General features: G+C 39.8%; 1 protein-coding gene across 2 annotated transcripts in view; it reads right to left on the bottom strand.

Annotated features, from left to right (window-relative positions):
• LOC105476004 (LDL receptor related protein 12) overlaps window positions 1–17269 on the bottom strand; it is a 92708-nt gene extending 75439 nt beyond the window's left edge. For both annotated transcript variants that reach the window (XM_011731564.3, XM_011731565.3), the window contains exon 1: window positions 16839–17269. In XM_011731564.3, coding sequence (XP_011729866.1) covers window positions 16839–16917 — 79 coding nt within the window. In that variant the 5' untranslated portion in view covers window positions 16918–17269. The remainder of the gene's footprint in view (window positions 1–16838) is intronic.
• Between the last annotated feature and the right edge of the window lie 5612 nt (window positions 17270–22881).

The following is a 22881-nucleotide window of genomic DNA, read 5'->3' as shown; positions in this document are numbered from 1 at the left end:
GACAAGAGAGACAGATAGGTATTAGGAATGGCTATGGTGATATAATCACAGATGTAGAAAATATTTTTAAAACAATATTATTTACAACCTTAAAGCAAATATGGAAATATAGGCAAAATAATGTTCTAGAACGTATAATTTAATATAAATTAGCAAAGCTGACTCAAGGATGAAGGAATTAAAAATTAAAGAGTTATTTCCCCAAAGGCATCACGCACATATGCTTTTAGAGTTCTAATAAACCTTTAAAAAACATAATTTCCATTTATTGTAGCTAGCCCCCTACTTAGATGAGGGAATAAAAGAATAAATAAAATAATAAAATAAAGACGAGAGATAAATCATGTATTCTGATTCTAATTCTCTCTAACCCACCCACATACAGCAATCAAATCAAACACTCAGACTCTTATTCTTACGTGGTGGAAAAAATAATGTGAAGTTGAATTGTATACAAATGTAATTTATGCAATTTCTTAATACTCCCTTGTATTTTTCATATGGCTCCTAGCCCCTGTGTAGTGATCCACTCCAGCAGCACCGATAGTAGTAGGTTCTCCTTAATCTCCCATCCTTTGTACCTGGGCAAATACTTTTATATACACGTAATCATGTTAGTACACTACTAGATCATAGTTTAGATAGCACTGGAGCCATATTCTGGTTAACTTTATGTCTGCTACTTTTTGAGCAAATTAGTTTGGTCCTAAAGTATCATCCACACAAACTGGATGTACCCAACTGACAGAATACAGGAGTCCTACCCCCTGACTTGAGCTCAATCCTCATTTAGCATCTCCATTTTACCTCCCACACAGCTCCTGCCTTCAGATGTGAGTTCCACTTCTCATGGAATTGATCCATCTCCACTGAGGTCTCTTACTGGCTTAATTAGTCCCAAAGCCCATGCATAAGAAGGGATCTACTTCTTATAGGCTCATCTGTATTATCTTGCTTAGTGGAATAAAGTTGAAACATACTAGGAATGAAAACACTTCTCCCCCCAGCATTTATTAGTACAAAACTGTTAATTTTTGCTTTCCTATTACAGTACCTATACAGTTCATAAACAATCACCTCTCCTTTTCTAATCTTAAAAGGTAAAATAATAATAACTGGAACACTACAATCTTTTATACTACTTCTAAACACTGAAATCAACAACAAAAAAAAGATTGTAAGTGCATCTAAAAGAATGGATTAACATACGAAAATCAAGCAGAAGAGAGGGAGGTTAGGTTACAGGAAGGAAAAAAAGAGGTAGAGGGCAGAAGAAAGCTAAGACTGACAATAGACTGATGTCATAAATATAAATGCAAAGTATAAAAAAATCAGTAAATGTATTCTAGCAGATTAAAATTTATCATTAGCAAGTTGGTATGGCCTATAAATGAATGCAAAAATGATTCAACATTAGGAATCACATAAATGTAATTTACTCCATTTATAGATAAATTAATTCATTTATTCAACAAGTATTGTCTGGCATTATACTAAATATGTTTTACATATAACTCTGACTCTATGGTAATTGCAAAAACATTAAGACAATGCCACTGTTCTCAAAAAAATTTTTGTTTGTGTTAGAAAATATAGTTATTTGTCATTTTACATATTTTTATTGTACATGTTATTTACAGTAATATGTAATAGGTTTCTTATTGTCATTTTAAATGAATATTTTAATAATTACTCAATTTTAATTCCTAATATTCTTAAAAACATATATAGCTCCTATATAAAAACCATTCTTTGGATTCCTCAATAACTGTGGAGTCCTGCGACTCGAAAATTTGGAAACTGCTGCTAAACAGAATTACCATATGCTAATATACCATAATTTATTCATCTATTCTATTGCTGATGGACATAGGGGTTGTTTCTAGTCTGGGACTATAACAAATAAGGATGCTATGAATATTCTTGTACATGTCTTTTGGCATACATTATGTACCTGTTGAGTTCATATCTAGGGGCAGAACTGCTGGGCCACAGGACATGTTTACATACAGCTTTAATAGACGCTGTTTTCCAAGAGGCTTTCAGCATTTAAAATGTGGTTAGTTGAACTGAGATGGGCTGTAAGTATAAAATTTGCACTGGATTTTGAAGACTGAGCATGAAAAACATAATGCAGAGCTTCTCATTAATAATTACTTTCTATTGTTTATGTGTTGGAATGATAGTATTTTAGATATATTAGTTTTAAAATATTAACATTAATTTCACCTGTTTCTTTTTTTAATGTGGTTAATAGAAAATTCAAAACTACATATATGAGTTACATTTGAGGCTCACATTATATATTTGAGATGTTTCTAAGAAGGGCACTTAGTTTTAGAGGAACCAGGAAGACTCCCCAAAAGAGGCAGCAATGGGAAGAAAACTGAAGGACAGCAGGAGTTAGCTTAGAGAAGAAAGTGGTGGAGGAAGAAATAAGGCAGGCAGTGGGAGCAGTGTGTATAAAGGCTGGAAGTCACAAGTATGGCAGGAACATGGTGTGGGAGAGGGGGAAGGGCAGGGGTTAAGGGGAATGACCAAGATGAGGCAGAAAGATAAAAACTAGCCAGATCCCCTGCCCCTGAATGATTATTCCTGCTTGCAGAGCACAGAGAAGGAATCCAGATCCGCCAGTGCCCTGCCCACAAGCCATCACCTCCAGTGTGACTAGAGCCCCAAGCCAACATCACCTCCAGTTTACCAGCAGGGGGTCCCTGACACCCTGCCCAGCTGCACTGTCTCCACCACTGTGGTGAACACCCACAGGAAGGCAGACACCCTGGCACTGCTAGCACTCTGCCACAGGTGCTGCAAGTTGGTCCCCCCAATCCAGCGTAGTTGATTTTGAAGCCTTGAAGAGCCAGAGAACAAAGTTGGGGCCCAATACAAGTACCTCAGAATTACAGCATGTAGTCTAGGAGTTGGGAACTGAGCACTGGCCGCCTAAAATCTTCCAGGAATGAAGCCAGTCAGCTGAATCCACCTTACACCACAAACACTCAAAGTTATCAAATAGGATAAAAGGGGAAAAACAATCCAAAGATCAGAAACCTCAAAGATTGAAGGTAGACAGTCCCACAAGATGAGTAAGAACCAGTACAAGAACTCTGAAAACTCAAAAAACCAGAGTGCCTTTTTCCCTCCAAATGACCACATCACCTCTCCAGCAAGGGTTCTGAACTGGGCTAAGATGACTGAATGACAGAAACAGAGATCAGAATATGAATAGTAACAAAGATCACTGGGCTACAGGAGTACATTGAAACCCAATCCAAAGAAGCTAAAAATCACAAGAAAACAATATAGGAGCTGACAGACAAAACAGCCACTACAGAAAAGAATGTAACCGACCTGATAGAGCTGAAAAACACACTTTAAGAATTTCATAATGCAATCACAAGTATTAACAGCATAAGAGACCAAGCAGACGAAAGAATCTCAGAGCTTGAAGACTGGCATTCTGAAACAAGATAGTCAGACAAGAATAGAGAAAAAAGAATGAATAGGAACAAACAAAACCTCTGAGAAATAAGGGATTATGTAAAGAGATCAAATCTACAACTCATTGGTATCTCTGAAAGAGATGGGGGAAATGGAACCAACTTGGAAAACATACTTCAGGATGTCATCCATGAGAACTTCCCCAACCTAGCTAGAGAAGCCAACATTCGAATTCAGAAAATGCAGAGAACTCAAGTAAGATATTTCACAAGAAGATCATCCCCAAGACGCATAATCAACAGATTCTCCAAGGTCAACATGAAAGAAAAAACGTTAAAGGTAGCTAGAGAGAAAGAGTAGGTCATCTACAAAGGGAAGTCCATCAGACTAACAGCACACCTCTCAGTAGGAACTCTACAAGCCAGAAGAGACCGGGGGCCAATATTCAAAATTCTTAAAGAAATTCCAACCCAGAATTTCATATCTTGCCAAAGTGTCATAAGCAAAGGAAAAATAAGATGCTTTTCAGACACGCAAATGCTGAAGGAATTCGTTACCACCAGACCTGCTATACAAGAGCTCCTGAATGAAGCACTGAACATGGGAAGGAAGGACCATTACCAGACACTACAAAAACGCATTGAAGTGTACAGACCAATGACATTATAAAGCAACTGCATAAACAAGTCTGCAAAATAACCAGGAAACATCATGATGACAGGATCAAATCCACACATATCAACACTAAGCTTGAATGTAAATGGAATAAATGCCCCAAGTAAAAGACACAGAATGGCAAGCTGGATAAAGAACAAAGACCCATTGGTATGGTATCTTCAAGAGACTCATCTCACATCCAGTGACACACATAGGTTTAAAATAAAGAGAGAATAATGTACCAAGCAAATGGAAAAGAGAAAAAAGCAATCCTAGTTTCAGACAAAACGGACTTTAAAACACAGATAAAAAAAGACAAAGAAGGGCATTACATAATGGTAATGGGTTCGATTCAACAAGATCTATTTTAAATATATATGCACTCAACACAGGAACACCCAGATTCATAAAGCAAGTTCTTAGAGATCTTCAAAGAGACTTAGACTCCCACATAATAATAGTGGGAGACTTTAACACCTCACTGACAGTATTAGATCATCGAAACAGAAAATTAACAAAGATATTCAGGACCTGAATTCAGCACTAGATCAAATGGACCTGACAGATACCTATAGAATTCTCTGCCCTAAAACAACAGAATATACATTCTTCTCATTGCCAGATGGCACGTACTCTAAAACTTGATTACATAATCCGAAGCAAAACATTCCTCAGCAATACAAAAGAAATGAAATCCTAAAAAACCATCTCTTGAACCACAGTGCAATCAAATTAGGAATCAAGACTAAGAGACTCACTACAAACCATACAATGACATGAAAATTGAATAATCTGCTCCTGAATGAATGACTTTTGGGTAAATAATAAAATTCAGGCAGAAATCAAGAAGTTCTTGGAAACAGGACGGCACGGTGGCACGTGCCTGTAATCCCAGCACTTTGGGAGGCCGAGGCAGGCAGATCACGAAGTCAGGAGATCGAGACCATTGTAGCTAACATGGTGAAACCCCGTCTCTACTGAAAATACAAAAAAATTAGCCAGGCGTGGTGGCGGGTGTCTGTAGTCCCAGCTACTTGGGAGGCTGAGGCAGGGGAATGGCTCAAACCCAGGAGGCAGAGCCTGCAGTGAGCAGAGATCATGCCACTGTGCTCCAGCCTGGGCAACAGCGAGACTCCGTCTCAAAAAAAGAAAAAAAAAAGTTGTTCTTAGAAACCAATGGAACAACAATACAACACACCAGAATCTCTGGGACACAGCTAAGGCAGTATTAAAAGGGAATTTATAGCATTAAATGCCCACATCAAAAAGTTAGAAAGATCACAAATTAACAACTTAACATCACAACTAAAAGAACTAGAGAACCAAGAACAAACAAACCCCAAAGCTAGTAAAGACAAGAAATAACCAAAATGAGAGATGAACTGAAGGAGACTGAGATGCAAAAAACAATTCAAAAGATCAACAAATCCAGGAGCTGTTTCTTTGAAAAAATTAATAAAATAGACCACTAACTAGACTAATAAAGAAGAGAGAAAATTCCAATGAGCACAATCAGAAACAACAAAGGGGATACTACCACAGACCCCACAGAAATACAAACAATCATTAGAGAATGTTGCAAACACCTGTATGCACATAAACTAGACAAATCTAGAAGAAATGGATAAATTATTGGACACATACACCCTCCTAAGACTAAACCAGGAAAAAAAGTGCTGAATTCCCTAAACAGGCTAATAACAAACTCTGAAATTAAGTCAGTAATAAATAGCCTACCAACCAAAAAAAAGCCCAGATGGATTCACAGCTGAATTCTACCAGATGTACAAAGAAGGGCTGGTACTGTTCCTGCTGTAACTATTCAAAAAAATTGCTCCTCATTCTATGAGGCCAGCATCATCCTGACACCAAAACCTGATGGAGGTTTTAGTATTTAAAAAAACAAACAAAAACACAAAAACAAAAAACTTATTGACAACAAAAGAAAACATAAGGCAAATATTCTTGATGAACACCAATGCAAAAATTCTCAAAAAATACTGGCAAACAGAATCCAGTAGCACATGAAAAAGCTTATCCACCGTGATCAAGTAGGCTTTATCCCTGGGATGCAGGGTTGATTCAACATGTGCAAATCAATAAATGTGATTCATCACATAAAGAGAGCTAAAGATAAAAACCACGATTATCTTGACAGATGCAGAAGGGGCTTTTGATAAAAGTCAACACCTGTTTATATTAAAAACTCTCAGTAAACTAGGTATTAAGAAACATACCTCAAAATAATAAGCGCGGCCGGGCGCGGTGGCTCAAGCCTGTAATCCCAGCACTTTGGGAGGCCGAGGCGGGCGGATCACAAGGTCAGGAGATCGAGACCACAGTGAAACCCCGTCTCTACTAAAAATACAAAAAATTAGCTGGGCGCGGTGGCGGGCGCCTGTAGTCCCAGCTACTCAGGAGGCTGAGGCCGGAGAATGGCGTGAACCCGGGAGGCGGAGCTTGCAGTGAGCTGAGATCCGGCCACTGCACTCCAGCCTGGGCAACAGCGTGAGACTCCATCTCAAAAAAAAAAAAAAAAAAAAGCGCCATCTATGACAAACAAACCCACAACCAACATCATAATGAATGGACAAAAGCTGGAAGCATTACCCTTGAAAACTCACATAAGAAAAGGATGCCACCCTCTCTCATCACTGCTGTTCAACATAGTATTGGAAGTCCCGGTTAGGGTAATCAAGCAAAATAAATAAATAAAGGGCATCCAAATAGGAAGAGAGGATGTCAAATTATTCCTGTTTGCAAATGACATGATCCTATATCTAGAAAATCCCATAGTCTCAGCCCAAAAGCTTCTTAAGCTGAAAACTACTTCAGCAAAGTCACAGGATATAAAATCAATGTGCAAATATCACTAAATTCCTATACACCAACAACAATCAAGCTGAAGCCAAATTAGGAATGCAATTCCATTCACAACTGCAACAAAAAGAATAAAATGCCCAGAAACACAGCTAACCAGGGAGGTAAAAGATCTCTAGAAGGAGAACTACAAAACTATGCTTAAAGAAATCAGAGATGACACAAACAAATGGAAAAACATTCTATGTTCATGGGTAGGAAGAATCAATATTGTTAAAACGGCCATACTGCCCAAAGCAATTTATAGATTCAATGCTATTCCTATTAAACTACCATTGACATTCTTCACAGAACTAGAAGAAACTATTTTAAAATTCATATAGGACCAAAAAAGAGCCCAAATAGCCAAGATAATCCTAAGCAAACAGAACAAAGCTGGAGATATCATGCTACCCAACTTCAAACTACACTGCAGGTCTACAGTAACCAAAACTGCATGGTACTAGTACAGAAACAGACACACAGACCAATGGAACACAATAGAGAACCCAGAAATAAGGCAGCACGCCTACAACTATCTGATCTTCAACAAACTTGACAAAAATGAGCCATGGGAAAAGGATTCCTTATTCAATAAATAGTACTGGGGTAACCACCTAGTCACATGCAGAGGACTGAAACTGGACCCCTTCCTTACACCATACACAAAAATTAACTCATGATGGATTGAAGACTTATTAAATGTAAAACCCAAAACTATAAAAACCCTGGAAGACAAGCTAGGCAATACCATTTTAGACACAGAAATAGGCAAAGATCTCAGGACAAAGATGCCAAAAGCAATTGCAACAAATGCAAAAATTGACAAATGGAATCCAATTAAACTGAAGAGCCTCTGTCCAGCAAAGGAAACGGTCAACAGAGTGAACAGGCTACCTACAGAATGGGAGAATATTTTCGCATAGTTTGCAAAATATCCAGCATCTATAAAGAACTAATCTAGGCTGGGCGAGGTGGCTCACGCCTGTAATCTCAGCACTTTGGGAGGCCGAGGCGGGCAGATCACGAGGTCAGGAGATCGAGACCATCATGGCTAACACGGTGAAACCCTGTCTCTACTAAACATACAAAAAAAAAAAAAAAAAAATTAGCCGGGCGTTGTGGTGGGTGCCTGTAGTCCTAGCTACTCGGGAGGCTGAGGCAGGAGAAAGGCATGAACCCAGGAGGTGGAGCTTGCAGTGAGCCGAGATTGTACCACTGCACTCCAGCCTGGGTGACAGAGCAAGACTCCGTCTCAAAAAAACAAAACAAAACAAAACAAAACAAACAAACAAAAAAACACAAACTAATCTAACATTCAGCATCTATAAAGAACTTAAAACAAATTTACAAGAAAAAAACATTAAAAACTGGGTAAAGGACATGAACACTTTTCAAAAAAAAAGACATATATACAGCCAACAATCATATGAAAAATAGCTCAACATCACCAATCATCAGAGAAATGCAAATCAAAACCACAATGAGATACCATCTCACACCACTCAGAATGGCTAATTATTAAAAATTCCAAACAGATGCTTGCGAGGTTGTGGTGAAAAAGCAATGCTTGTATGCTGTTGGCAGAAGTCTAAATTAGTTCAACCATTGTGGAAGACAATGTGGCGACTCCTCAAAGACCTAGAAACAGAAACACCATTGACCCAGCAATCCCATTACTGGAAATACACCCAAAGGAATATAAATTGTTGTATTATAAAGACACATGCACGTGTTATGTTCATTGTAGCACTGATTCATAATAGCAAAGACATGGAATTAACTTAAATGCCCATCAATCACAGACTAGATAAAGAAAATGTAGCACATATATCCCATAGAATACTATGCAGCCATAAAAAAGAACAAGATAATGTCCTTTACAGGAACATAGATGGAGCTGGAGGCCATTATCCTTAGCAAACAAATGCAGGAACAGAAAACCAAATACTGCATGTTGTCACTTATAAGTGGGAGCTAAATGATGAGAAAGAACACATGGACACATAGAAGGAGGGGAACAACACATACTAGGCCCTATCAGAAGGTGGAGGGTAGGACGAAGGAGAGGATCAGAAAAAATAACTACTGTGTACTAGGTGTGAAATGCTGTACAGATATCACTAGATATGATGTAGCATATCACTAGGTGATGAAATAATCTGTACAACAAATTGTTTAATAATTGAGTACAACAAACCCCCACGTAATAATTGTGTACAACAAACTCCCATGACACAAGTTTACTTACATAACAAACCTGCACATGTATTCCTGAACTTAAAAGTGAAAAAAAAGAAACTAGCCAGATCATGAAAGCTCTAGTGAGTTAAATTTATATTTTAAGAACAGGGAACTGCTGTTGGGTTTTAAGCAAGAAAGTTGTATTACCAGATCTGTACTTTAGATAAGTCGCTCTGGCTACTGCTAGGTGTGATATGATTCAATCAGGACAAGACTAGAGCCAAGACTAGTTGGGGGCTGTTACAATAATGTAGACAAAAAAAAAATAATGGGCCTCTACACAAAGAGCACAGCAGTAGAGAGACATGAATCTTAGGCAAAACTACTATTTTCAAAGCTTCTGTTTCTTCTAATAATACCTACCTCACACAGTAATTTTGAGAACTAGTCATGGCATTTTTTGTATAGGTGTTCTGTATTCTCTTGGTAAAACTTTTACAGGCAATAATAATTTCAAGAAACAATTCTACTTCAATATATATCAGATACAAAGATGATTCTTATGTTTTCTCCAATATATGTATAAAGATGCCTTAACTATTAATGAAATTAAGTCACATTATGAAAGGTTTACTCCTTATATTTGAAAAGGTAAATTCCAACTACTAAACATCCTATTGTGCTCCACTTAATCCTAATATTAAAAGATTAGCACCATTTTAAATTTCTCTAAAAAGTGAAATGTAAGTGAACTAAACGTAGGTATCAAGTTAGTCTCGTTCAATGACAACACATGAGCATAAAACAATTTCACACCTTCACCAAACTGATACCAGCAAGTAAATGAGTTATTAACTATGTAAGAGGAAAATTAGAAAACTGTTCTGTCACTTTTATTTACTTTGAAGTTTTGGTACCTACCAAAGTTGTATCTTCTGTAAAGCTACATGATCAAAAAAAAAAAGAGATAAAAGCTCAATTTTTCCAAATCTGCTCTGAAATTCACCCATCTTTTAATATATTCTTGACTCTACCAAAGACAATCTGATTTCTAAAGCAATCTTTATTGATAGCTTAGCAGAAAGCATTTAACTTAAGCAAAAAGGTATTGGAAATCCATCTTTTGCCCCACCCTTTGCTTCTTGCCTGCAATACACTTAAAACACTGTAAAAAGTTATGTTCTATACTTATTTCACTGACAAAATGACTGCCCTCAGAACTGAATTCTCCACAGTAACCTTCTTAAGGTTCCTCCCCTTGTAATTTAAGTCCATCTCTTCCTGTCATCTGTTGTACAACTATTCGCAATGTATCTTAATGCATAGTGTTCATAGCTTTCTCTATTCTAGATTAAGTAACAGAAATCTAACTTGCTAAGGGTCCAAACTGTTCTACTGAATTGAGGGAACAAAAATCACCCTCAAATTCTCATTCCTCCTCTTCACTGATGATCTCATGTCATATTACTTTGAGAAAATAAGAACAATCAGATGTAATGTCCACTTTCCCACCCCAAAACCTACAGACCTAAACACACTTGCATCAATATTTTCTTCTTTCCTTCTTACGGCAAGAGGGGAAAAATCCCCTTTTCTCTATCAAAAGGGCAATCTACACGCCTTTATCTCCACTACTACTACCTTGGTCCATGCTCCTGTTATCTCTCACTTGGATTACAGTCAAATTCTAACTGATCATCCCATCTCTACTGTTTCCCACTTCACAACAATACTCCACATAGTAGCAAAAGTGACTGTTTCAAAACATAAATCACGTGATGTCACTTAAATCCTTTGAATAGTTAAACTTAAAATAAAACCTAAACTCTTTACCATGGATTCTAAAGCCCAGAGTTTCTAAGTGTTACTCTAATCTCACCCTGTCGCTCTCCCTTATAACCATTATGCTCCAGTTACAGTGATTTTATTAATTTATCTGCAACTTATCAGCTCTCTCCTGATCCCGGGCCTTTCGTGCATTGTTCTCATATGCAAAGCTCTCTTACCCAACCATAACACAGTTAGCTATAGCTATCCTTTAGGTCTCATAAATGTCCCTTCATCAGAAAGTCTTCCCCTAATTACTCTGTGCCTGTTACTCACTATCTCTGCCCCGTGTTTGTTTCTGTGAGAGCACTTATTACAACTTATTCATTAGACTATAAGCTCCATGAGGGCAGAAACTATGTGCATCAGGTTTTATCTAACACAGTGCTAGACATAAGCAAGGGCTCAATAAATATTTGCTAAATGAACTGAGTGAAGCAACAGCCAGGGTTAGGCTACAATCCTGACTCTACTACTTCATAGTGGTTTGACTTCAGTTAAGTCACAATATCTCTGTGTTTCAATGTTCTCTTTCATAAAATAAAAAAAAGAATATGTATCTGATAGGATTGCCAAATAAGACCTACTAAAGATTAATTGGCAATAAATAAAGACTAATCACGAATCTTTCAATATAAGTATTAAGTACTTGTAAGTAAATAAATGCTATCGAACTTAATTTAATAAATGTTAGTTTCCTTCCTTCCCTTCTATAACTTAGACAGTGAGAATCCCCCAAGCTGATACAGTATTGAAGTAATATATTTATATATACTTAAAAAGAAGAGACTCTGATGACATGTATTTGAATAGATACATTGGTAATTTGTATTTGCAGGATCTAATCCTAAATTTTAGAAAATGGGAATTAAATAATGTGCAACTATCACTTAACTCTCTCCAAAAGGGGGGAGTGATAAGGAGAAAAGAAGAAACACAGAAAAGAAAGGTAAATTAGAAATTAGAGATCATCAACTTCCAATTCCTATATTTAGAACAACCTTCCTCTTCTTATAAAGACATGCAGCAAGAACAGGATTAATACTTAAAATAAAAATATTCTATATTTACTTAAATCTATATAATTCTCACGTATATTTCACGTATATTTCTACTGAACTTTCACCCCTTAAATTGTGGTATCACTGGTAAAGTGTAGAGAAAAAAAAAAAAAAAAAAGACAACATCTCATATCAGACACACAAAAAGGTCCTCTTGCACCTTTAATAATTTAATAAGCTTTAAATTTTCTTTTTTTTTTTTTTTTTTTTTTTTTTTTGAGACGGAGTCTCACTCTGTCGCCCAGGCTGGAGTGCAGTGGCCGGATCTCAGCTCACTGCAAGCTCCGCCTCCCGGGTTCACGCCATTCTCCGGCCTCAGCCTCCCGAGTAGCTGGGACTACAGGCGCCCGCCACCTCGCCCGGCTAGTTTTTTGTATTTCTTAATAGAGACGGGGTTTCACCGTGTTAGCCAGGATGGTTTCGATCTCCTGACCTCGTGATCCGCCCGTCTCGGCCTCCCAAAGTGCTGGGATTACAGGCTTGAGCCACCGCGCCCGGCCAGCTTTAAATTTTCTAACTACAAAAGTAAATCTTAACGTTTTCTTTAACTGCTGCTCACTTTTCAGGCTAAAATCCCTTTTATGTTCTTCAAAAGAAATTTTACTTTCTAGGAACCTTATAAATCATTTACTATACATCATTCAAATCTCCTCCATACTGTATCTGGAATACAGCTAACAGTGCTTGTTTAATACTTTCTGCCTGATAACCACCTAGAATTTTGTGGAATGTGCTGCCTACCTTCATATTCTCCCAAGGATATGGATATAATTTAGATTCTGAACTCAAGGAAGGGTTTATGTTAAGCAATTAATTCAATTTTATTCAACATATTTTATGTAATCAAACTTGACTTTGTAAGAAGTAATTGGTATCTGGTTTAGATTTTTCCCTCATGTTTCAGTTACTTCTATAACCTTTCTAAAATTGGAATTTCTTGTCTACCCTTAAACCAGTTATTAAGTGCTACTGAACATTCCATAAAATTCATGGGAAAAGATTCATCCATTACATATATGCAAGAGTAAAAGGATTATTTTAGGCTACCACAACATCTAGAATACTACTGAGAACAGTAAAGACTCTTTACTGTAATAAGCTGAAAACCAGTTTAAAAATGAATTTTATCACAAGTCAATCAGTATATGCTAGGAACAGTTCTACAGCTATCAAATGCTCTGGCAGCAAGTAACCAAAAAATAACCATCTGCAACTCTTCAAGGTTACTGTAAAATGATATACAAACAACAAACACTCTAAATTACTTTTTTTTTTTTTTTTGAGACAGAGTTTCACTCGTCACCCAGGCTGGAGTACAATCATGCAACCTCCGCCTCCCGGGTTCAAGAGGTTCTCCTGCCTCAGCCTCCCGAGTAGCTGGGATTACAGGCGTGCGCCAGCACACCTGGCTAATTTTTATATTTTTAATAGAGACGGTTTCGCCATGTTAGCCAGGCTGGTCTCAAACTCCTGACTTCAGGAGACCTACCTGCCTCCGCCTCCCAAAGTGCTGGGATTACAGGCCTGAGCCACCACGCCTGGCCTCTAAACTACATTTTAAGGCTTCATTTTGGGTAGTGTTTTTCAAGCTAAGGACTGCAATTTATTAGTGGATCCAAAATTAATTTAATGAGTCCAGACCAGCAAATGAAGAAGGGAAGGGTGAGAAAGAGGAGGAATAAACAGAAAACATCTGAGTGCACAGGTAGTAAAAGTATGGTTTCATTAACTTTTTTCTCTATGTACATAGTACCCTAAGCAATGTGTATTTTAAGGGTAGGTTTGAGTAAAAGTTAGGAAACACTAATCTGGGAGACAAACAGAAGTGGAAAGGATAAAGCAATGGAACTGTCAGAATTACCAACTTGTGGTTTAGGAGGTGAGCAAGACTAACAGCTTCTACTGACTAGGAGACAGAGGTTTTGGAAACTCCCATAGATTTGTAAAAGCCAGACATCCCTATGTGAAAAATGACAAAGTACTTTTTCCTCTTACAGTAAGCCTAGGACAACGCGTTGCAAAGCTTGTGGTTGTCACTACTGACATTTTTATCCCTTCAAACTTCCAAAGGTGGCAGAGGTCAACCTTTAGTCTCTCCTCCTAACTCTTAGGCACATTGAATGCAGTTAAGATACAGTAGCCCCTGAAAGATAATTACAGGTCCTTGAACAACTACTTCTGGAAAACTTTATATTCTAGATTACAATTTAGAGTTTCAGGTAAGACTGGCATTCAGACAAGTTAATTTGGAAGTATAACAGTCACATATCAGAGCCCATAAAAATCGTCATCTGGAGAGTAGTACCAAAATAAACAAAAAAAAAAGTTTTTATGTATGTGAAATGTTTCAAAAATCTGAAGCACACCTTAGAGTCATTTCATTTTCAAGAGTCACTCTGTGAAGAATTAATATTGGAATTCCCCAAATATTGGCCAATCAACCTGCTTTTCTTTGCTAACAGCGATTCTGAATATTCAGTTTCATTAATAGACCTAACTCTTTTTGAAGCTATTTAAAACACACACACACTTTTTACTGTATAGGGGACAGTTTCACAAATTACAGCTAGTATCTGTTCTAAGAGGTTCAAGACGATAGCTATTTCTCAGGATGCATCCACTACCCATTACAACTACTATATATTCTAAGTTACCGAATTCCCGCTATTGTTACAGAACCACATCCCCCATACTATTGTTATAGCCCTTTTTCACTATTATAAACCCACACATGGTTAGAGACAGAAGAGGACAAAAAACATGCAGCTATAAAGAGGATTTCTCAGTTCCAGGGTGAAGGGTTCCCTTTAATCTCTGCTGATACAGTTTAATGTTCTGCCTGGTTCACTACCTCCTTTTTTTTTTTTTTACACTTTGAAACTTGCTGTGGCTTGAGACAACCACCTTTGGCATAATCACCTGCTGGTTTTATAATCTGGGCCCACACTGTTGGAAAAAGGAGTTTTAGTCTTTGCTTACTAACAATTCCTCACTGAACACAAATTCCAAAAAGATAAAGCTTTGATAAGCACCCACCAGAAAGTCACTTTGTGTACAAGTACTAAAGAATGCACCAAAACAAATTAAGGGGTTCACAGCCTCTTATCCCTCGAGGCAAAAGACTTGTAGTTCAAACACTGATGACACAGGTTTTAATGAAAGAAGAGCCCATTTATTTATCTATTCTGATCAGACATCACAGAAATTCAATTCTTATTATAGCAAAGGACAAAGCTGGACAATCCTAATCACCCCAAATTAAAGATACCTCTCAATTTCTTCTCTCTCCTGGGCCATTATACCAAACCTAGAGCAGAACTATATCCACCTTCAGGCCAGAAGAAACAACATAATAGCTTATTGATCTCTGGTGTAGACCCAAACCCACAAGTCATCAGGCAAGCAGGGATCACAGCCACTTGAAGCAGCTAACTATCAAAAGTCGTGCACTGGGTTTTTGGTCCCACACAAGCACACCTTTGGCAATTACCTCTATATAAAAAATGGACCAAACCACTCTCCTCACCAAAACAAACAAAAATACTATTAATCAGGTACGGGAGGAACACACCCTGAATTGTACCAAAAAGACTACTATTTCTTGGCTGTCGGTAAATGCCCAATTACGTTCATTAATTCTTCATTTAGTGTCACTTGCCAGGTTTCAAAAGCCACCATCACATTCAATTCCGTAGATAAATGCGTTCAAAAGATAATACTTGCTGACAAATTGGCTGTTGACTAAACCTCACTACCACCACCATTATACTAGTCAAATCAGTGTTTGTGGCAAATGACTTAGACTTTTTATAAGTAAAATTTACCAAAGTAATGATAACTTCTAATTCTTTTTCTGAGGAAATCAAAGCAACACTCCAAAAAGGAAAGGTTAAAACTGAGCTCTCTGAAATACCTATTCAATGTGTTTAACTGATGAACTAAGAACGGTGAAGTCAGAAGTGGAACTCATTTATCTTAAGAGATAAATGTTCTTTGCAATTAATTCCATTCAGCTCTTGCTCAGACCCCAACGCAATACAAAGCTGTCCTCACACAGTCTTCAGCCTTCTCTTAACCCGATCCATCGACTGGAATAAAGTAACAGTGACCAGAGCGGCGGACGATGATGGATGAAATTACAATTGAACTGGGAGCCAGGACACCCTAAGAGCGAGAGACTGAGGTGGGGCTGGAAACTATTTTCTGGCCTTCTCCCGCGTGCTGCTCCCGGGAAACCAACAGGATCCTGCACGCCCGGATTCGGCAGAGCCCTTGCCCGCGAGGTGGAGGGGTGGGGAGAAGTCAGCAGGGAGCCTTCTCAGGGACTCGGGTAGGGAAAGGACTGGTGCGGTGGGAATCTCACCGGTGAGAGAACTTCCTAACCCCGGGTGGGGGCGGGGGGGCGGACCGTCCCGGCAGCGGCGGGGGCGACCTCCTCTGCTTTCTCACAGTCATACATCTTTGTGTGTGGATTGTGCCGGGCTATGGGTCCTCGAGCAGCTGGCCGCGGGGGCCCTCCAGCGCAGGTCGGGAAGTCCTCCCGCCACCCGCTCGCTCCGCCGGGGCCCTCCCGGCCGGGACCCCCAGCCCCTCTCCACCACCCGAGAGTCTGAAGGTGGGCGAGTGGAGGAAAGCATCTCCGTGTGGGGACACCCGTTCCGCCACATCCACCCCCTTGCCGGTCTTTGTCCCGCCGGCAGCCCGGCTCTCCGCCGGAGTCTTCAGGGGAACCCCAGTCCTGGAGGCCTCGAGGGCCCGGGTCGCCTCAGCTTTGTTCGGTCAGCGGGGCGCGGGGACGCGGACACTTACCGTACACCCCAGCGAAGAAGAGCAAGAGCAACGCAGACCTCCACCGCGGAGACTCTTTTGTGCTCCAGCGACGGGCCATAACCACGGCAGATGGAGAGAGAGAGGAGGAGATGGAGGAGGAGGGAGGAAGGAGGAGCTGGGGGTAGACGCCGCCGCCGCCGCCGCCGAGCCCCCGGCTGCTCCCTGCGCTCTCCGCGGCGGCGGGAGGGGGAGGAGGAGGGGAGGGGCCGCCGCCGCCCGCGCGCGCTCCCTCCTTTCTCCTCCCTCCGGCTCGCCTGCTCCCACCCCGGACGGTGCGAGAGCCCCACGCGGGGCGAACCTCCTGGGGGCAAGGGCAAGGAGCTCGCGCGGCGGCGCGAGGCGAGGGGGTGGCGGACGCGGGACTCTGGCCTCGCGCCGCTCGGGCTAGCCGGCGCCGCGACTCGCCAGACGGAGCGCGCGCCCATCCGTACGATCGGCAATCCCCTGGCCCGCCTGCCTCGGTTCCCGCCCCGCGCTCCGCTGGACTTTCCAAGTCTGGGGCCGATTTCCCCGCGACTGGAGCCCAAGGAGCAAGGCAGCGCCAATCGATGAGAGAGCGTGCGAACGCCGACCGCTGGATGCCCAGGGGCTGGAGCGCGGGGTGGGTGGAGGAGCTCGGTCGCTGTCCGAGGCCTGGGCTCTGGCCCAGCGGGTGGGGTGGGTACAAGTTGGGAGGCTGAAGGTGCTTCCATGTTGGCGGAGGCGTGGATGGTCTGAAGCTGAGAACTTATGAGTTCCTTCCTCTATCCCGCACCCCCACGTCTGCACTTGCGGTCGGCGCCGAGCTTGGAGTGCGGGCGGGCGCAAATTAGTGCGGCCAACGCGGCAGCTGGTCGGTCAGGGGGCAGTGTGGACTCCCACGCTCAAGGTGCCCGGAATGAGTCGAGCAAGGCTTGTGCAGAGCCCCTCCAGTCTGGCTTGGAAGCCCCAAGAGGTTTAACATCTCACGCTGGGTCGGGGGCAGCTGGGCCAGGATGCTCAGCAGTGCTGGAGCCGACTTTCGAGGTAGATATATTGAGAGGAGGGTTCGCCCATCACGCTGCAGTTTCCCTAAAGCACTTCCCCCATTCCAACAAATGGGAGTCCTCCTTTACATAGATCCCCAGGACATTTTTCTAAGTACGTCTGTAGTGACGCTGGCACATCATACCTTACGCCCTGTGTTTTTAAAGTGTTTGTCTACAACGTCTTATTTTTATTAGATTTTATCGTTGCCCTTTGTAAGCACTCTCCATGCTATTCATTGAAGACCTACACTGCACCATGCTGTCCTATTGACATAGGTTATCACTTTTTAATCCCAAACATCCTTGTGAGATAAATATTATCCATGTTTTATCTAAAAGAGAGAGAATAAATTACCCATGGCAAGTAAGTTGTTTGAAACAGTTTTTCTCATTCCAAAGTCAAGAATGTTTCCCCTATACCACAGCAAACTCTCTAGCACAATGCTTAGTGCCTAGTAATGTGTCTGGAATTGGTGCCTGCCAGGGGGTTCGTGGTCTCCCTGACTTCAAGAATGAAGCTGCAGACCTTCCCGTTGAGTGTTACAGCTCTGAAAGATGACAGGGACCCAAACAGTGAGCGGTAGCAAGGTTTATTGTGAGGAGCAAAAGGGCTAAACTTCCATAATGTGGAAGAGGACCCCAGCTGCTGGTTGGTGGTGGCCAGCTTTTATTGTCTTGTTGTCCCCGCCCATGTTGCCCGTTTCTGTCCTATCAGAGTGCCCTTTTTTCAATCCTCCCCACGATTGGTTACTTGTAGGATTCTGCTGATTGGTGCGTTTTACAGAGCGCTGATTGATGTGTTTTAGAATCCTCTTGTAAGATGGAAAGTTCCTCAAGTCTGCGCTCGACCCAGGAAGTTCTGCTGGTCTCACCTCTCAGTAAGTAAATGTTAAAATTTAAAATATACTTTCTGGGGAATACATTTAGGCTTTCCCTGTATCTCCTGCCAATTTACCCCCTTTTAAGTTTTTTTTTTTAAAAAACCACAAAAGATAAGAGAAAAATGTATTAATAAGTATTACAAAAATCTAATAATTAACAAATCTTATATCATCTGGCAAAAAAAAGCGACCAGCACTCCAAAAATGTTTTCCATTCTGGAAAGAGGCAACTTCAGTGTTTTTCACTAAGCAAATTGCAGTTGTCTTTCCTAATTTTAGGAGTCTAAACTCCACTTTCTTGTTTCTTAAGATCGCTTTCTATAAATTGCGCTTCCATGAGAGCTGCGTTAAGAACAGGCCACAAGCAAAGTGATGAGGTTGACTGGACTGCATCCTCCCCTGTCCACTTTTAGTACCTTTCAAGAAACCCTGTTCCAAAGATGAGACACACAGTGCCCTCATCAGTTCCTGTCACACCCCTCCCACCCCTTCTCTTGCTCATCCACCCCAATATGTCTTCTCAGACTTGCCAGGTTATCAAACTTTTGGGTATCTGGACCCCCATAACACTTACAATTTGGTGAGGACACCAAAGAACTTTTATTTATGTGGGTCATATCTATTGATATTTACCATTTAGAAATTAAAATAGAAAAAAAGTAAATTCATTTAAAATAAAACATGCATTACAAGTTTACATAACTCTGCTTTCCAAAACAAACACAAAAAATTAGTAAGAAGAGTGGCATTGTTTTTGCACTTCTATAAATCTCCCTAATGGCTGGTTTAATAGAAGACAGCTGGATTCTCATATCTGCTTCTGCATCCAATCTGTTGCAATATGTTGTTTTGGTTGAAGTATATGAAGAAAATCGAGACTCATGCAATGTATAAATTTGCAAAGGGAGAACCTCATGTACTTTCCTGAAATAGTCTTAGTGACACCCCCACTAACCCCCCCCACCACCAGAAAAACTTGCAGAAATGTAGATCTAGGTGCCTTCTTAATGCCTTCAAAACCTAAGTATTTTGGTTTTTATTAGAAGTGCTCTAATAAGTATTCAATATTCACCAGTGAAGGGTATTTATATTTTATGATGGAAGATTTTTATTTATTGAAAACAATTCTAGTAGGATATCAGACGTTAATAAGCATCACAGCACAGAATAGGTACTCATTGTTACTCCCTTTTTCTCACCTAATCTACCTAGCTGGCCCTCTGGGCTGATACATCAAATTGTTCATCTGTGAGAAAGCACTTTGAAATTCAGAAAACTATAGCTATGCAGTGGTTAATATTGGTAACAATTCCATTGCAATTGTACTACTAGTTCATTTTGCTTGGCCAGTGTTCTGGACTGCATGATTTAAAGCATAAATCATGTCCCTGAGACCCATATCATTCTTAATCTGAGTCCCCTGGATCCACAGATGGGCTTCAGTGAATCTTAAGCCTTCTGAAATTACATGAAGATTTTATGTTCATGTACTTTTATAGAGAGAAGACATTATTTTCAGCACATTCTTAAAATATTGTGTCAACCATTTTCTTAAAAGTTTGTGAAAAACTGAATGAGGCAACTGTTTGAGTTGCTGCTTGATCCTTTTCCAAGTGGTTCTGGAGCTCCTCAAGTACATGCAATTGGGAGTGGAGCAGTACAGGGACTGCTTCTTTTTCCCATGACATATTTTGAAAAGGGCTACAATCGTCCACTTTATGGAAACATGCCCTTAAATAATCAATCCTTTTGTTTGATTTTAAACTTTTCTTTTTTCCTTGTTTGGTTATCATCACATATAGTGGTCTAATTTTTATTTGTCACCAATTAAAATTTGCTCCATCCCAATGTAGACTCTGCTTCATTTAGTAGCATTTGAAAATCTCATCAACACTGAGGTTAGACTGGGGAGAATTATCACTCCCACTCTGAGAATCATCTTTTATTGGAAAGAAAATTGATGATAGTAGGTTTTCTATTTGGCATGCTGCCAGAGAAAGTTAAATCCTTTAACTCCCCCTCAAAGGAATATTGTGTTTAAAAAAGAAAAACAAATGAGAAAAAAAAATATAACTAACTAAAAGAAAGACAGTTTTTTAAGATTGAAGTTAAATAAATGAGATCCCTTTAGAAATGAATTCTAATTTCCACTGGAGTTGAATAATATAGGCCATCAAATGAGATCCATCAATCTAGGTAACTTCTGTGCCAGTTCACTAGCACATTTATTGTGGTTAAATATTCTGGGCTGTGACAGCATACCCAACATTGTACCAAGTGGTCAAAGATGTAATCCTGGCTCTAAATTAAATAATCCAAATCCAAATAGATTTAGTTTTGCCCTCACAAGCTCAACTTAATTGTAAAACCAGGCCATAGAGCATGCAATAACTTATAGTGGTAATAACATCTATCTCTTTAAACATATAAAACAATTGCCCTCACCAAGAAAAAAGAAGTAAAGGGAGCAGTAACTACAGACATTGGTATATATAAAGAGATACTCTGAACCTTTTTGTTGTCGTTTAACTGCTAAGTTTCAAAATGCACATAACTTTGTGTTTAAGTTCTCGTGATTGACTGAGGATATGAGCTAGAAATGTATGTAGGATGAAATCTCATTCCATGTCTCCCCATGAGCCCATCAGAAATGAATTGGCAGCTGTGATGGCAATCCAAAGGTTCTTTATAGGGAAATACTGCTAATTTCAGGCATATATAACTTATTTGTTTTTATTCTTCCTAAATCCAAAAAAGATTTGAGGTTCCCCAGTATATTTGGCAAATATAGTTACCCCTTAGTATATGCAAGGGATTGGTTCCAGGACACCTCCCCCTCCCATATAGCAAAATCCATGTTTACTTAAGTCCAGTGGACTCTATGGGACCAGAACCCACCTATATAACAGCAGCCTTCCTATATGCAAGTTTCACCCCATCAATATTTGATCTATGTTTGGTTGAAAAAAAAATCCACATAAGTGGATCCAAGCACTTCAAACCTGTGTTGTTCAAGGGTCAACTATATAGTATACTGTAGTGGATAAAGGCTGACATGGTTTGGATTCATGACCCCGCCCAAACCTTATGTCCAGTTGTAATCCCGAGTGTTGGAGGAGAGGCCTGGAGGAAGGTGATTGGATCACTGGGGTGGATTTCCCCCTTGCTGTCCTCGCAATAGTGAGTTCTCATGAGATCCGGTTGTTTAAAAGCATTTAGTATCTCCACCTTTACTCTCTTCCTCCTGCTCCAGCCATTTAGGATGTGTCTGCTTCCCCTTTGCCTTCTGCCATGATTGTTAGTTTCCTGAGGCCTCCCCTGCCATGCTTCCTGTACAGCCTGTGGAACTGTGAGTCAATTAAACCTCTTTTCTTTGTAAATTACCCAGTCTCAAGTAGTTCTTTATAGCAATGCAAGAACAAGCTATTACAAGGTATAAGCCTCAAGAACTTAACCATGCTGGGTTTGATTTAGGTGTTCAACCTTAGTAAAGAAGCTAACTTCTTGTACCTCATATTTCCTCCTATGAAACAGGAAAAAAGTGGGGGCTTCTTTGATCGTCTACATACCTTTGAGATAATAATTGCTAAAATATATTGAATGCCTATGGTATGCTATGTATTCAGTCCTCAAACAATCCTATGATTTTGATACTATTATTATCCCCATTTTTCAAAAGAACAAACAGGCACAGAGATATTCAGCAATTATCTCAAGATCACAGTAAATGGACAGCATTTAGACTCAGGCAATTTGATCCTAGAGCATGCTCTCTTAAATCATTTTACCAAGTTGTATGTAAAGCACTTAATACATCACCAGGCACCTATGAGGTACTCAATAAATTGCTACTGTTATTAAACATATAAATGACATAAGCAAAATGATCCTATTTTCTCATATCATACAATTTAAAATAAAATCTATGTAGTTATTTTTCTGTCTTATTCTGTTTCCCAGAAATAACCCATACTAACTCGAATTCTGTTTAAGCTGAATAGACATAAGCCTCTTTTAGATTTATTTTTTAAAGTTTTATTTCCTCGAATTTTTGAAAGTAACAAGTGAATATAAATTAGATGAACCATAAGTCTGGCTTTTTGCTGCTTGTAGTATTTTTTTCGTTGACCTTGG

Source organism: Macaca nemestrina, chromosome 8 (assembly GCF_043159975.1).
Source record: "Macaca nemestrina isolate mMacNem1 chromosome 8, mMacNem.hap1, whole genome shotgun sequence".
In the NCBI taxonomy this organism is placed as follows: domain Eukaryota; kingdom Metazoa; phylum Chordata; class Mammalia; order Primates; family Cercopithecidae; genus Macaca; species Macaca nemestrina.
Note: the sequence above shows the minus strand (reverse complement) of the source record. Positions and strands in the feature narration are given on the sequence as shown.